General features: G+C 56.5%; 1 protein-coding gene across 1 annotated transcript; it reads right to left on the reverse strand.

Annotated features, from left to right (window-relative positions):
- Positions 1 to 1,074: 1,074 nt before the first annotated feature.
- On the reverse strand, positions 1,075 to 11,779 carry SF1 (splicing factor 1). Its single transcript, XM_061444459.1, has 13 exons — positions 11,068 to 11,779; positions 10,832 to 10,957; positions 7,693 to 7,768; positions 5,993 to 6,145; positions 5,817 to 5,906; positions 5,032 to 5,215; positions 4,826 to 4,941; positions 4,028 to 4,135; positions 3,605 to 3,779; positions 3,280 to 3,514; positions 2,802 to 2,861; positions 1,563 to 1,712; positions 1,075 to 1,454 (listed from the first exon to the last, which is right to left on the reverse strand). The coding sequence occupies exons 1-13, from the start codon at positions 11,762 to 11,764 to the stop codon at positions 1,102 to 1,104; spliced, it is 2,523 nt and encodes an 840-aa protein (XP_061300443.1). The 5' UTR covers positions 11,765 to 11,779; the 3' UTR covers positions 1,075 to 1,101.
- Between the last annotated feature and the right edge of the window lie 884 nt (positions 11,780 to 12,663).

The following is a 12,663-nucleotide window of genomic DNA, read 5'->3' on the forward strand; positions in this document are numbered from 1 at the left end:
AAAGGGGGACACGGGGGGGGATGGGGGGAATTTGGGGTCCCACATGGAATAAATAAAGGGGGACACGGGGGGGGATGGGGGGAATTTGGGGTCCCACATGGAATAAATAAAGGGGGACACGGGGGGGGATGGGGGGAATTTGGGGTCCCACATGGAATAAATAAAGGGGGACACGGGGGGGATGGGGGGGGAATTTGGGGTCCCACATGGAGTAAATAAAGGGGGACACGGGGGGGATGGGGGGGGAATTTGGGGTCCCACATGGAATAAATAAAGGGGGACACGGGGGGGATGGGGGGGGAATTTGGGGTCCCACATGGAGTAAATAAAGGGGGACACGGGGGGGGATGGGGGGGGGGAATTTGGGGTCCCACATGGAATAAATAAAGGGGGACACGGGGGGGGATGGGGGGAATTTGGGGTCCCACATGGAATAAATAAAGGGGGACACGGGGGGGATGGGGGGAATTTGGGGTCCCACATGGAATAAATAAAGGGGGACACAGGGGGGGATGGGGGCGGGGGGCCCCGCTCTGGATTTATTCATACACAAAAAAGCGCAAGGGGATGGGGGGGGACACGACTCTAAGAGGGGGTGAAATGGGGGGGGGAACACCCCAAAATAAGGGGGGTGGGGACACTGGACTCCCCCCTTCGCTAAGCAGCCCCGTTTTACTGCGTTGCCCCCCGGATTTGGGGTGTTCCCCTCCTGATGTGGGGCTGGGGGGGGTTAAACAAGTTCACAAAATGGGGGGGGGGGCAGCCCAGTGGTGGTGGTCCCCTATATGGAAGGGGGAGGACCCACTACAATGCGGGGGGGGGAGTCCAAACTGGGGGGGGTCTCCCCCCTCTCCCCTCAGTGGAACAGCCCATTGGTGGTGGTTGGGGGGGGGGGGGGGGGGCTCACTGTGGTGGTGGTGGTCCCCAATGCACAACAAGTGGGGCAGGGGGGTGAAGACCCACAATGGATCAGTCCACTTTGGGGGGGGGGGCCTACGGTGGAACAGCCCATTGGTGGAAGGGGGGGGGTTTCCAGTGGAGTGGTCCCCGTGCTCCCATGCCTCCCCCCCCCCCCCCCCCCCAAAATCGCGGTGGTATTGCTCAGTTCTGGGGGGGCGGTGGGGGGGGCGCGGGGGGCATGCCAAAGGGGGGCATGGCAGGCACCCCCATCCCCATCATGGTGACGAAGTTAGAAGGGTCCATGGGGGGGGGCGGCGGGGGGGGCGGGGGTGCGTACATCATGCCCCCGGAGCCAGGGGGTGGCGGGGGGGGCGGTGGGGCCCCGGGGGGCAGTGGGGGCTGGACCCCGGGGGGCAAAGGCACCATGGAGGGGCTGCCGGGGAGTGGGGGGGCTCCCGAAGAAGCTGCCCCCCCCCCCGCCGCCCCCCCCGCCCCCCCCTGCTGTTGCCATGGGGGGAGGGAGCCGCTGCCAGCGCTCGTGGTGGTCGTCGTATCTGTGAAGGGGGGGGGGGGGGTGTGGGGAAAAGGATTAAGTATGGGGGGGTGTAATTAATTAATTAGTGTTAATTAATGCCCCCCCCCGCCCCAACAGAGGTACTCACTTTGCTGCCATGGCAAGGGGGTGCTGCTGCTGCTGGGGGGTGGCGGCGGCTGCTGCTGCCAGGGGGGGAGCGGGCCGGAGGGAGGGGGCGGCTGCCCACCGGGCGGGGGGGGCGGGGGGGGCAGCATACCCAGCGGCGGAGGCATCATACCTGGGGGGGGGTGAAAGGGGGGGGGGTTAGAACAGGGGTTAGGGGGCTAGAGAGGGGGTTTGGGGGGGTTTAAAGGGGGTGGAGGGAGGATGGAGGGGGTGAAAGGGGGGGGTTTGATGGTTGGGGGGGTTGAGAGGGGGTTTGGGGGGGTTTAAAGGGGGTGGAAGGAGTTGGGGGGTTTCAATGGGGTTGGGGGGGGTTTGGGGGCGTTTAAAGGGGGTTGAGGGAGGATGGAGGAGTTGGGGGGGTTTGAATGGGGTTGGGGGGCTAGAGAGGGGGTTTGGGGGGGTTTAAAGGGGGTTGAGGGAGGATGGAGGGGGTGAAAGGGGGGGGTTTGATGGTTGGGGGGGTTGAGAGGGGGTTTGGGGGCGTTTGAAGGGGGTTGAGGGAGGAGTTGGAGGGGTGAAGGGCGGGTTGAATGGGGTTGGGGGCCTTGGGGGGTGAAGGGGGGAGTTTGAATGGGGTTGGGGGGGTTGAGAGGGGGTTTGGGGGTGTTTAAAGGGGTTTGAGGGAGGATGGAGGAGTTAGGGGGAGAAGGGGGGGGTCTGAATGGGGTTGGGGGGCTTGAGGGCATTTAAAGGGGGTTGAGGGAGGAGTTGGGGGGTGAAGGGGGGGTTGAATGGGGTTGGGGGGTTGAGGGGGCATTTAAAGGGGGTTGAGGGAGGATGGAGGAGTTGGGGGGGTGAAGGAGGGTTTGAATGGGGTTGGGGGGCTAGAGAGGGGGTTTGGGGGCGTTTAAAGGGGTTTGAGGGAGGAGTTGGGTAGTAAGGGGGGGTCTGAATGGGGTTGGGGGGGTTGAGAGGAGGTTTGGGGGCGTTTAAAGGGGGTTGAGGGAGGATGGAGGAGTTGGGGGGTGAAGGGGGGGTGTGAATGGGGTTGGGGGGCTAGAGAGCAGTTTTGGGGGCGTTTAAAGGGGTTTGAGGGAGGATGGAGGAGTTGGGGGGGGTGAAGGGGGGGTTGAATGGGGTTGGGGGCTTGAAAGCAGTTTTGGGGGCATTTAAAGGGGTTTGAGGGAGGATGGAGGAGTTGGGGGGTGAAGGGGGTGCGTGAATGGGTTTGGGGGGGTTCGGGGGGGTGTTGGGGACCCACCTTTTCCCTGGTGCAGGCGATAGACCCCAGAGCCCACCGGCGCATTGCCCAGGTACTGATCTTGGGGGAATGAGAGACCGTCGCCTTAGCGAGGGGGAGATTCCCCCCCCCCCTCCCTTCACCCCCAAAATCCATCCCATAAATACACACCTCACCCCAAAACACTTCCCAGGTTCTGAACTTTGCTGGGAGGGGGGACCGTAAAAAAGGCTTTTTTACCCCAAAATTCACACCCCCCCCCTCCCACCCCGGGTCTTATCTTCAGAGGCTGCAGAAACCATCACCCCTTAGGGCTGAGGGGTGCCAAGCTCTCCACGTTACACCCCAAAACCCCCCCTGACCAAATCCTCCCCTCTTCACCCCAAAACATCCCAAGCTCGCCTTTGAGGTAACAGAAACCACAATTCTTTTTGGGGGGGTCGCCATAAAACCCCCCCTTTTCACCCCCAAATTACCCCCCATCCAGGATTGTCCTTACCCATGTGGTGGGGCCCCGGGTGCCCAGGTGGGTGGGGGCCCTGCCCCATAGGGGGATGATGGGGCTGCATCCAAGGCGGGGGCCCATTGGGGTTGTGCTGCAGGGGGTGCGCCCCGTGGCCCCCCCCCATGCCAGCCATGGGGTGAGGGAAGCTGTGGGGCCCCCCTGGGCCCCCATGCATCCCGTGGTAGGGGCGGTTTTCCGACGGGGTGGAGTTCATCCAGGGTGGGCGGCTCTGGGATGTGGGGGGCAGAAACAAAGAGGGATGTCAGGGATGTTCTGGGGGAATGGGGGGATTTGGGGGGGTGTGGGGGGGGGTACTCACGGGGGGGGGCTGGCTGCTGGCCTGGTTGGCAGCGCGGTGGCTGCTGGAGAGGGGGCTGTTGTTGTGGGCAGCGTTGGAGCTGACCGAGACCGGGGCCTCCCCCAGCTCCGCCATCAGTGACAGGTACTCCTTGTCCATGCGCGCCTTGTCCTGCGCTGACTGTGGGTCCCCGGGCCTGGGGGGGGGGGGAAAGGGGGGGGGGGGCAAGGGGGTGAGTTGGGAGGGGGGGGCAACACCCCCAAAAGCAACGCAGTGGAGCACCGACCGCCCCTCCTCTCCGTTCCCCCTTGCGCTCCTGCTCCATCCCTCCCTTTAACCCCAAACCCCTTAAAGAAAGTGGGGAGCCCACTGTGCCCCCCCCCCCCCCCAACCCCAGGGGATGTTGGGGGGGGGGATTTTGGGGAGGTTTTGGGGTGCTGGTACCTGGCAAACTTGCAGTCGGAGGCGATGTGACCAGCACCGCCGCACTTGGTGCACACGGTGGTGTTGGTGATGCTGCGGGTCTCAGTGCTCTGCCATGGCCGCAGGATGCTGGGGGGGGGACGAGGACATGGGGTGGGGGGGTTAGGCTGGGGGTACAGGGGGTATTTTGGGGTGTATAGGGGAACTTTAGGGCTTAAAGAGGGGTATTTGGGGGCAAAAGGAAGTATTCCGGAACAGTTTTGCGCTGTTGGGGGGGTTATTTTGGGGTACAAAAGGGTATTTTGAATTGTTAGGGACTTATTTCGGAGCATATGGGGACGCTTTGGGGTGCGGGGGGGGGGGTATTTCAGGGCACAGGGGGCAGCGATTTTGGGGTGCTGGGGGCTATTTTGGACTGCAGGATGGGTTACTTCAGGTGGGGATAGTTTGGGGCTGCAAGGATGGGGGGTGTGTGTCATTTTGGGGTCTAAAGAGGTATTGCAGGCTGCAGGGGAGTTATTCTGGGGTCCAGGTAGGTCCAGTTTTGGGTGCACAGGGTTATTTTTGGGTCCAGGGAGGTATGTTAGGGTCCAGGAAGGGTAGTTTGGGGTCCAAGGGGGTTATTTTTGAGTCTGGGGAGTATTTTGGGGTCTGGGGGTTACTTTGGGGTCAAGGGCGGTAGGTTGGAGTCTGTGGGCTATTCTGAGGTCCAGGGGGGGGTATTTTGGTGTCTGTGGGTTATTTGGGGGTCCAGGGGGGCAGGATTTTGGAGCCTGGAGATTATTTTGGGGTCCGGGGCGTTATCACCCCAACACAGACCGGTTGTCATCCTCCCGCAGCGTCCCGTTGAGCCGCGCCAGCTCCCGCAGCTGCATCTTCCTCAGGTCGTTCTGGTCCTCGGGGGTCTCGATGCCTTGCTTCAGGATGTTGCGGATCTGAGGGGTTGGGATGGGTGAAGGTCAAACAGGAGCGGAGGAGCTGTGTGTGTGTGTCCCCCCCAAACCTTGGACCCCCCCACCCCATACCTGCTCCACCGCCTTCTTGACGTTCTCCATGGTGTTGGCGGTGACAAGGGCATGCAGGGGCTCGTCCTCCCCCGGCAGCATCTGCCCGTCCTTGCGGCCAACCTTGCCCTCCTTCACCGAGCCCTTGCCCCGGATCATGATCTTGGCATTGCATTCCTTCTCAATGTTCTTCAGCGTGTTCCCTCTGTGGGGGGAGAGTCACCCATGGGGAATGGGGTGGGGGGCACCCCAAGGGTCTGGCTGGGGTAGGTACCATAGGGCTCAGGGAATGGGGAGAATGGGAACGGGCTGGTGGCTTGGTGTCACTAGGAGTCATTAAGACCACACACACACCCCATTTATGAAACACTGCCCGCATGCAGGGGAAGGGGGTCACCCACCCCAAATTAGGGGGGAGGTACCCCATAAACAGGGCAATAAGAAGCCAGTGATGCTCCAGGATCACCAGAAGCCTGACCTCAGCGCCATTAAGAACCCCCCGAAAAGCTAAGCAGAAACACCAGCACCATCAGAAGCCTCATTAGCACCCCAGCAGTAAGGGCCTACTCTCATTCATTAAGCACCTACTCTCATTCATTAAGCACCTGAGACCATTAATATTACCCCCCCCTGCCCCAGTTTTGGGGGTGTCACCCACCCACATACTGTAACCCCCACCCCAGTCTCACAAGTGAGGAGTTGGGGGGCAGCAGCACCCTGGCTTCATCAGGAGCCTGGCTCCCTGCCTTCATTAAGTAGCCAAATTTGGGGGTGTACTGGGGGGGGAAGGGGGGGCACAGACCCACCTGGGCCCAATGAGGAGCCCCACGAAGTTGATCTCGGGGTACTCATCCTGCGGGATCATCACCTTGTCGCTCACCCGTGTCGCCGGCGGCCTGGGGTGAGAAAACAGCATTAAAACATCACCTAAACCCCAAAACAACCTGAATTAGCCCCAAAAACGTGTGTGTGTGCCCCTCACTTGTAGTCGGCGGGGGGCTTGAAGTCCGGGTTGAGGGCCACCATCTCGGTGATGAGGTTGTGCCGCTCCTCCTCCAGCTTCTTCCGCGTGCGGAACTCGCGTGTGTTGAGCCGCTTCCCCTCGCTGTTGTAGATGGGCTCTGGGGATGGGGACCTGGGGGGGGGACATAAGGGGTCACCCCGCTGCCCCCCTACCCCCCGTATGGGAGGGCTTGCACCCCCCACATCCCCCCATCTGCCACAGCCAGCACTGGGGCTGCCCCCAATGGGGGGGGGGGAACTGGGGGGGTTGTTAATTACCACCCAATGAAGGGCCAGCAGATCCCCCCCCCCCCCACCAAACCAGACTCCTGTAACCCCGTTTCTCTCCATTTCCCCTCCCTACAGGCGAGTTTTGCCCCTTTCTGCCTGTTTTTGAGGCCTCGGTTTGCCCGTTTCACTGCTTTTTAAGAGGAAAAGCTTCCAGGCTTTGGGGGTTTTGGTGTTTTTTTTTGGGGGGGAAGCTTTTGGGTCGGTTTATTTGCTTTTTGGCAGCAGCAGGTAAAGCTACGAAGGGAAGAGTCAAGGTTTAAGGGGGAGAAAACTCACAAAGGATTAAAAATGAGAATGAAAAATGAGAATTATCATCAATTAAAGGAGAATATAAGAAAAAAATGTCACAATCCCGCAGCTTTGGTGAAATTATGGACCTTTTTTTTGGGTTTTTTTGTACGTTTGTGGCTTTTTTTTTTTTGTTTTTGTCCTTAAACCTCCCCAAATTGTTAATTTTTATAATTTTTTTTTTTTTTTGGATGAGGCTGCAAGAAGGGAAAAGATTATCCAAAAATAAAAATGAAACTGAACGTCTCCCGGGCGGCAATCGGAAACCTGCACCCGTCTTGGGGTGAAAAAGAGACTTTTCTGCATTAAAGCCAGTTGGCGGCACCGTCCTCGCGGCCTAAAGGGAACTGTGGACACGCGAAACGAAAGGTCAGCTAATCACTGCTTGTTAATGAGCAATTCAGCACAACTCGTCCCGTTTACCACGAACCCCCCCCCCCCCCCCTTTTCAACCGCCGGTACTGAGCGCTAACGACGCCCCCGTTGGTTAACGTTGCGCCGGGCCCTGGCGCGCTGCAGGAGCAAGGCAGGGTTATTGTGGATTTTCCTGGATTTCACCCCAAAATCCAAGCGCCGGGCGGCTGGTGTTGACCTTTACACCCTGTCCCGTCCCCCCCCCCCCCCATCATCCATCTCAGCCCCCTCCTTCCCACCACCACAACCGGCTCCGTTAGCGGCCGCTCAGCAGCCGGTACCGTGGGGTGAGGGCCCCCCGCTGTGCCCCGCCGTGGGGAGAAGTGGCTCGAAAACGGAGGGAGGGGGGGGGGGGAAAGGGGTGGGAAAAAGGAAGAAGGGCAAAGGGAGGAGCTGGAATTTGACCTCTTTGGGGGGAGGGAAACGGCGGAATTCATCCTCCCGGAGCCGATTGGAACCGAATGGAGGGGAAGGGAAGGGGGCAGAGCCCATCCGGGTGCAGGGTGCGGGAGGCGGGGCATAGCGGGAGCCCTGACCCCGGGGCACGGCCCCCGGCCGGGTGGAGCCTCCTTTAGGAATCATCATCAGAACGCCAAGAAATGATCAAAACCACAGAAAGCGCCTCCAAAAGAGCAAGGGGAGGGGCGGGGGGAGGCGAACGGTTACTGTCAGGTGAAGGGTCCCAACCTGTCCTCAGGGTTAGGGGGGATGCCCAGGTCTCCCGTGCGCAGTTTGCGAGTCAGGTCTTCGATCTGCAGTTGCACTGGAAGAAACCCGGTTAGGACAGAAAAAAGGGTGGGAGAAAAGACAGAGTTACCAAAAAAAGGACATTATTTGGCCAAAACAAGACATTCTTAACCCAAAACCCTGACAGTCTAAGCGAGAGAGGCACATGGCTGCCCGATACACAGGCATTTTAACCAGGAACGGCACGTTCTCACCCAAAACATAGGCGTTGGTATCAAAGAAACAGCCGTTATTGCCCTAAAGCCAACAACTGTTACAAAAAATGTACATTGCCAGCCTAAAATCAGACATTATGGCAAAAAAATAAGCATTGTTAGCCTAAAACCAGACATTAACAGCCTAAAATCAGGTATGATTAGCCTAAAAATAAACATTAACAGCCTAAAACCAAGCATCAACAGCTTAAAATCACATATTATCAACCCAAAATCAAGTATTAGCCTAAAACCAAACGTTAATAGCCCAAAAATGAACATTAATAGCCTACAGTCAGCCATTACTAGCTTAAAAATAAACCTTTATAACCTACAATCAGACATTAGCCTAAAAAAAAGATTAATAATCTAAAAATAAGCATTAATAACCTAAAACCAGATATTAACATATGATAAACATTTACAGCCTAAAAATACACATTTATAGTCTAAAACCAAACATTTATAGTCTAAAACCAAACATTTATAGTCTAAAACCAAACATTTATAGTCTAAAACCAAGGATTCTTGACCTAAAATCAAACATTAATAGCCTAAAAATAAACATTAGCAGTCCAAAAATACACATTAATACTGTAAAATTGGGTGTTAATAGCCTAAAAATAAACATTAATACTCCAAAACCAAACATTAATAGCCTAAATTCAAGCATTATCACAAAAAAAGAGGCATTATGGCCATAATTCCAGCCATTATTACCAACAATGGTTAAAGGTAAGCCCAGATGTTGTTACCAAAAAGAAGTGTTTTCAACCTAAAACCAGACATTATCAGCCTAAAACCAACCATTATTAACCTAAAACTAAGCATTATCAGCCTAAAAGCAGTAATTGCTTCAAAAGCCACCCATGAGCAGCCTAAACCTGGTGTTTCCAGCCTGGAACCAACCGTTATTGCCCCAAAAATCACCATTATTGGCCTCAAATAAATCAAAATTAACGTTATTCACCTAAAACCAAACGTTAGGATGAAAATAATCTGTTGTTATCGCCAACAATAAACGTTATGGCCCCAAAAATCCAATCAGATCACCCCAAAAAGCACATTTTTAACCGCAAATCTTAGTATTTTCATGGAAAAAATCCCGTGCTCTTACCCAAAACCCCAGATTATTGCTAAGAAAACACACATTAACACCTCAAAAACCACACTGGTACCTTCAAAACAAGTCTGATGAACCTAAAATGGATGTTTTCAACCCAAAAACGTATCTTACCAACCTAAAACCCGCGTTACTGCCAAACCGACAGGTTCTGACCCCAAAAAGAGAGATGGTTATTGAAAAAGGTGATTCTTACCCCCATAAAAGGTGGTTATTGCCCCAAACCAAACACTGCTTCCTAAAATCAGCTAAAAATCCACATTATTGTCTAGAACAATCATACGGTTACTTCAAAAACACAAGTTATTGGTTAAAAATGCTCAATTACCTCAAAAAGCACATTATTACCTCAAAATGTGTTATTGGCTCATCACATCACGGTTTTGACTCAAAAAGCGACGTTTTTACTTCAAAATACCATGTTATTAGCTCGTGGAATCACATTTTTTACTCAAACCCCCCATTTTTACCTCAAAAAGTCACGCTGTTACCTCATAAACTCATGCTTTTGACTCAAAATCCCACGTTTTTGCCTTAAAAGACCATGTTACTACGTCATGAAATCACATTGCACTCAAAAACCACATTTTTACCTCAAAACATCAAATTGTTACCTCACAAAACACGCATTATTGCCTAAAATTGCTCAATTTTACCTCATAAAACCACGTTGTTACGTCAAACAGCACGTCATTGCCTCGTGGAAACAAGCTTTTACCTCAAAATACCATGATTTCACCTCAAAATACCATGTTATTACCTCATGAAATCACATTTTTTTACTCAAACCCCACATTTTTATACCAAAACACCGTCATAAAATACACATTAACTAAAGTTGGTTTTAACCTCACAAAAAACATTGTTACATCAAAACATCACATTATTGCCTCATAAAAACGCATTTTTACCTCAAAAATACCTCGATTTTACCACAAATATCACGCATTTACCTCAAGTATTACGTTTTTACCTCAAAATATCATTTTTTTCCTCAAAATACCACGTTTTTACCTCAAATCTCGTCTTTTTACCTCAAAATACCACTTTTTTACCACAAAGTATCACGGTTTTACCTCAAAACTCGTCTTTTTACCTCAAAATACCACATTTTTACCTCAAACTTTGTCTTTTTACCTCAAAATACCTCAATTTTACGTCAAAATATCACGGTTTTACCTCAAATTTCGCCTTTTTACCTCAAAATACCTCGATTTTACGTCAAAATATCATGTTTTTACCTCAAATTTCGTCTTTTTACCTCAAAATACCTCGATTTTACCTCAAAGTATCACTTTTTACCTCAAAACATCTCGATTTTACCTCAAAATATGTCGATCTTACTTCAAAATATCACGGTTTTACCACAAATTTCACCTTTTTACCTCAAAATACCTCGATTTTACCTCAAAGTATCACGTTTTTACCTCAAAACATCTCGGTTTTACCTCAAAATATCACTTTTTACCTCAAATTTCGTCTTTTTACCTCAAAACATGTCGATTTTACCTCAAAACATCTCGATTTCACCTCAAATTTCATCTTTTTACCTCAAAATACGTCGATTTTACCTCAAAGTATCCCGATTTTACCTCAAAATATCACGTTTTTACCTCAAACTTCGTCTTTTTACCTCAAACTACCTCGATTTTACCTCCTAATTCCACCTTTTATACCTCAACCCCCTTGCTTCCCCCTCCCGGGGACCCCCCCTCCCCTTCGCTCGGGTCTCCGGTAACCGGGGCGTGCGTGGGGCCGTTACCGATGTAGGCGCGCTCCTGCTCGCGGGTGAGCCCCGGCGGGATCACGGTCGGCATGCCCGGGATCACGGTCTTCTGGTCCAGCGAGTCCTGGTTCCAGCGGCTCCGCTTCCGCTTCCGCGGGAAGTCTGCGGGAACGAAGAGGGGGGGTGGAAGGAAAAACCGCCCCGGGATGGGAACCGGCGGCGGAACCGGGACCCCCCCCCCCCCCCCCCGCGCTTCCATCCCCGGTCCGTACCTGACCTCCGGGCCACTTTGTGCGCGGCTCCCGCCCGCGCGGCGGCTTCGTTCTGCGGCCCCGCTCCCGCTCCCCCCCCGCCGGGCCCGCTCTCATCCGGGCGCTGTTGGAGCGGGGCCGCCGGCGGGGCCTGCGCAGGGCCCCCGGGCTGCGGTTGTTGCTGCGGAGGAGGGGCTGGGGGAGCGGCGGCCGGCGGGGCCGCTGCTGCCTGCGGAGCCTGTGGCGGGTCGTGGCCGGGCGGCGGCGAAGGGAAGCGGTACTGCCCGTAGGGAGCGGCGCCGGGGGCCGGCGGCGGCTGCTGCGGGGCGTTGGGGGCCGAGGCCGGCGGCTGCTGTTGCTGCTGCGGGGCGGAGGCCGCCTGCGGTTGTTGTTGCTGCTGCTGCTGCGGTTGCTGCTGCTGAGCCGACGGCGGCGGCGGCGGCGGAGGAGGGGGGGGCGGCGGCTGCTGCTGCGCCTGAGGCTGCGGCGGCGGCGGCGGTGGCGGCGGAGGAGGAGGCGGCGGAGGGAGCGCGGCGAACGGGTACGCGGCGGCCGCCATGGGGCCGAGCAGCGCGGCGGGGGCCGGGCCGGGACCGGGGCCGGAGCCGGGCAGGACGAGGCCGGGGGGCGGCGGCAGCGGGAAGCCGGGCTGCCCCGGCGGCGGCGGCGGCGGCGGGTGGAGCTTGCCCAGCGGCGTGGCGTTCGCCCCGGTCGCCATAGAGCCTCCCCTCGGCCGCCGGGCTTCGCGAACCTTCCACACCGCCCGCTAGGCGCGCGCGGCGCCTATTGGTTGGGACGGGTGTCAATCAGAGCTGTCTGGACCGCTGATTGGCTGAGGCTGGTGTCCGTCGGAGCGGGCGCGGCGCGGATAGGATGAAGGTGGAAGGACGCGGGGCGGGGATGGGTGTCCGGGAGGCGGCGAACGGGATTGGCGGAGGGAGACGTCGCTCAGCGGCCGTGCGATGCCATTGGCTGCGCTCCGCCCCACCCCGCGGCCCCGCGTGGGAGGGGTCGGGAGACCCCGTGCAGGGCGTGCCTGACGTCGGCGCCTGCCTCGCTCCTCATTGGGCTCAGGCTGCGAGCCGCGCGATTGGCCCGCGCTGCTGTCTCTCAGGGAAGGCGCCCGCTGATTGGCTGAGGAGGCGGGGAGGGGGCGAGACCAGAAACCTCGCGGGGAAGTATCGCGAGAGTTCAGCCGATTACTCCCCCCCCCCCCGACCCCCCCTTACTTTGACCCCCCCCCCAGCCCCCCCCATTTCCCCCCCTCCCCATTTTTGGGGGGCCCTGAGCTCATCCCCCCCATCCCCCCCCAGGTCCCCCCCATTCGTGGTCTCCGCTGTCCCCAATCTCGGACATTGGGGGGGAAACCCCCAAATCCTGTGCCCCCCCTCCCCAAATTCCCGACCCCCAACCCAGGCTCCGCCCCCCACCCCATACAAGGAGTGAGAGAGGCAAAAAGCTCACAGTTTATTGGCTGAGGGGGTGGGATAGGACACGCCCCCCACCCCCCATCCCCCATGGGGTCCTGGTGTCCTCATTGCACCCCAAATCCCTTGTGTGCCCCCCCCCCCCCCCAATCTCCATCCCCAGGCCACGGGGGGAGGGGGCAGCTTCACC

Source organism: Pezoporus flaviventris, unplaced genomic scaffold, assembly GCF_033815535.1.
Source record: "Pezoporus flaviventris isolate CSIRO_AGI_PZ_B2104156 unplaced genomic scaffold, CSIRO_AGI_Pfla_v1 ptg000896l, whole genome shotgun sequence".
Taxonomy (NCBI): Eukaryota; Metazoa; Chordata; class Aves; order Psittaciformes; family Psittacidae; genus Pezoporus; species Pezoporus flaviventris.

What these genes read in the sequence shown, in the direction of transcription:
- SF1 (XM_061444459.1), bottom strand. Translation starts at nt 11,764, where the DNA reads ATGGCGACCGGGGCGAACGCCACGCCGCTGGGCAAGCTCCACCCGCCG. An exon ending in CTGCGGGAGGATGACAACCG is followed by an intron (nt 4,136 to 4,825) that starts GTCTGTGTTGGG and finishes TCCCCCCCCCAG; the next exon opens with CATCCTGCGGCCATGGCAGA. An exon ending in TCCGACTGCAAGTTTGCCAG is followed by an intron (nt 3,780 to 4,027) that starts GTACCAGCACCC and finishes CCCCCCCCCCAG; the next exon opens with GCCCGGGGACCCACAGTCAG.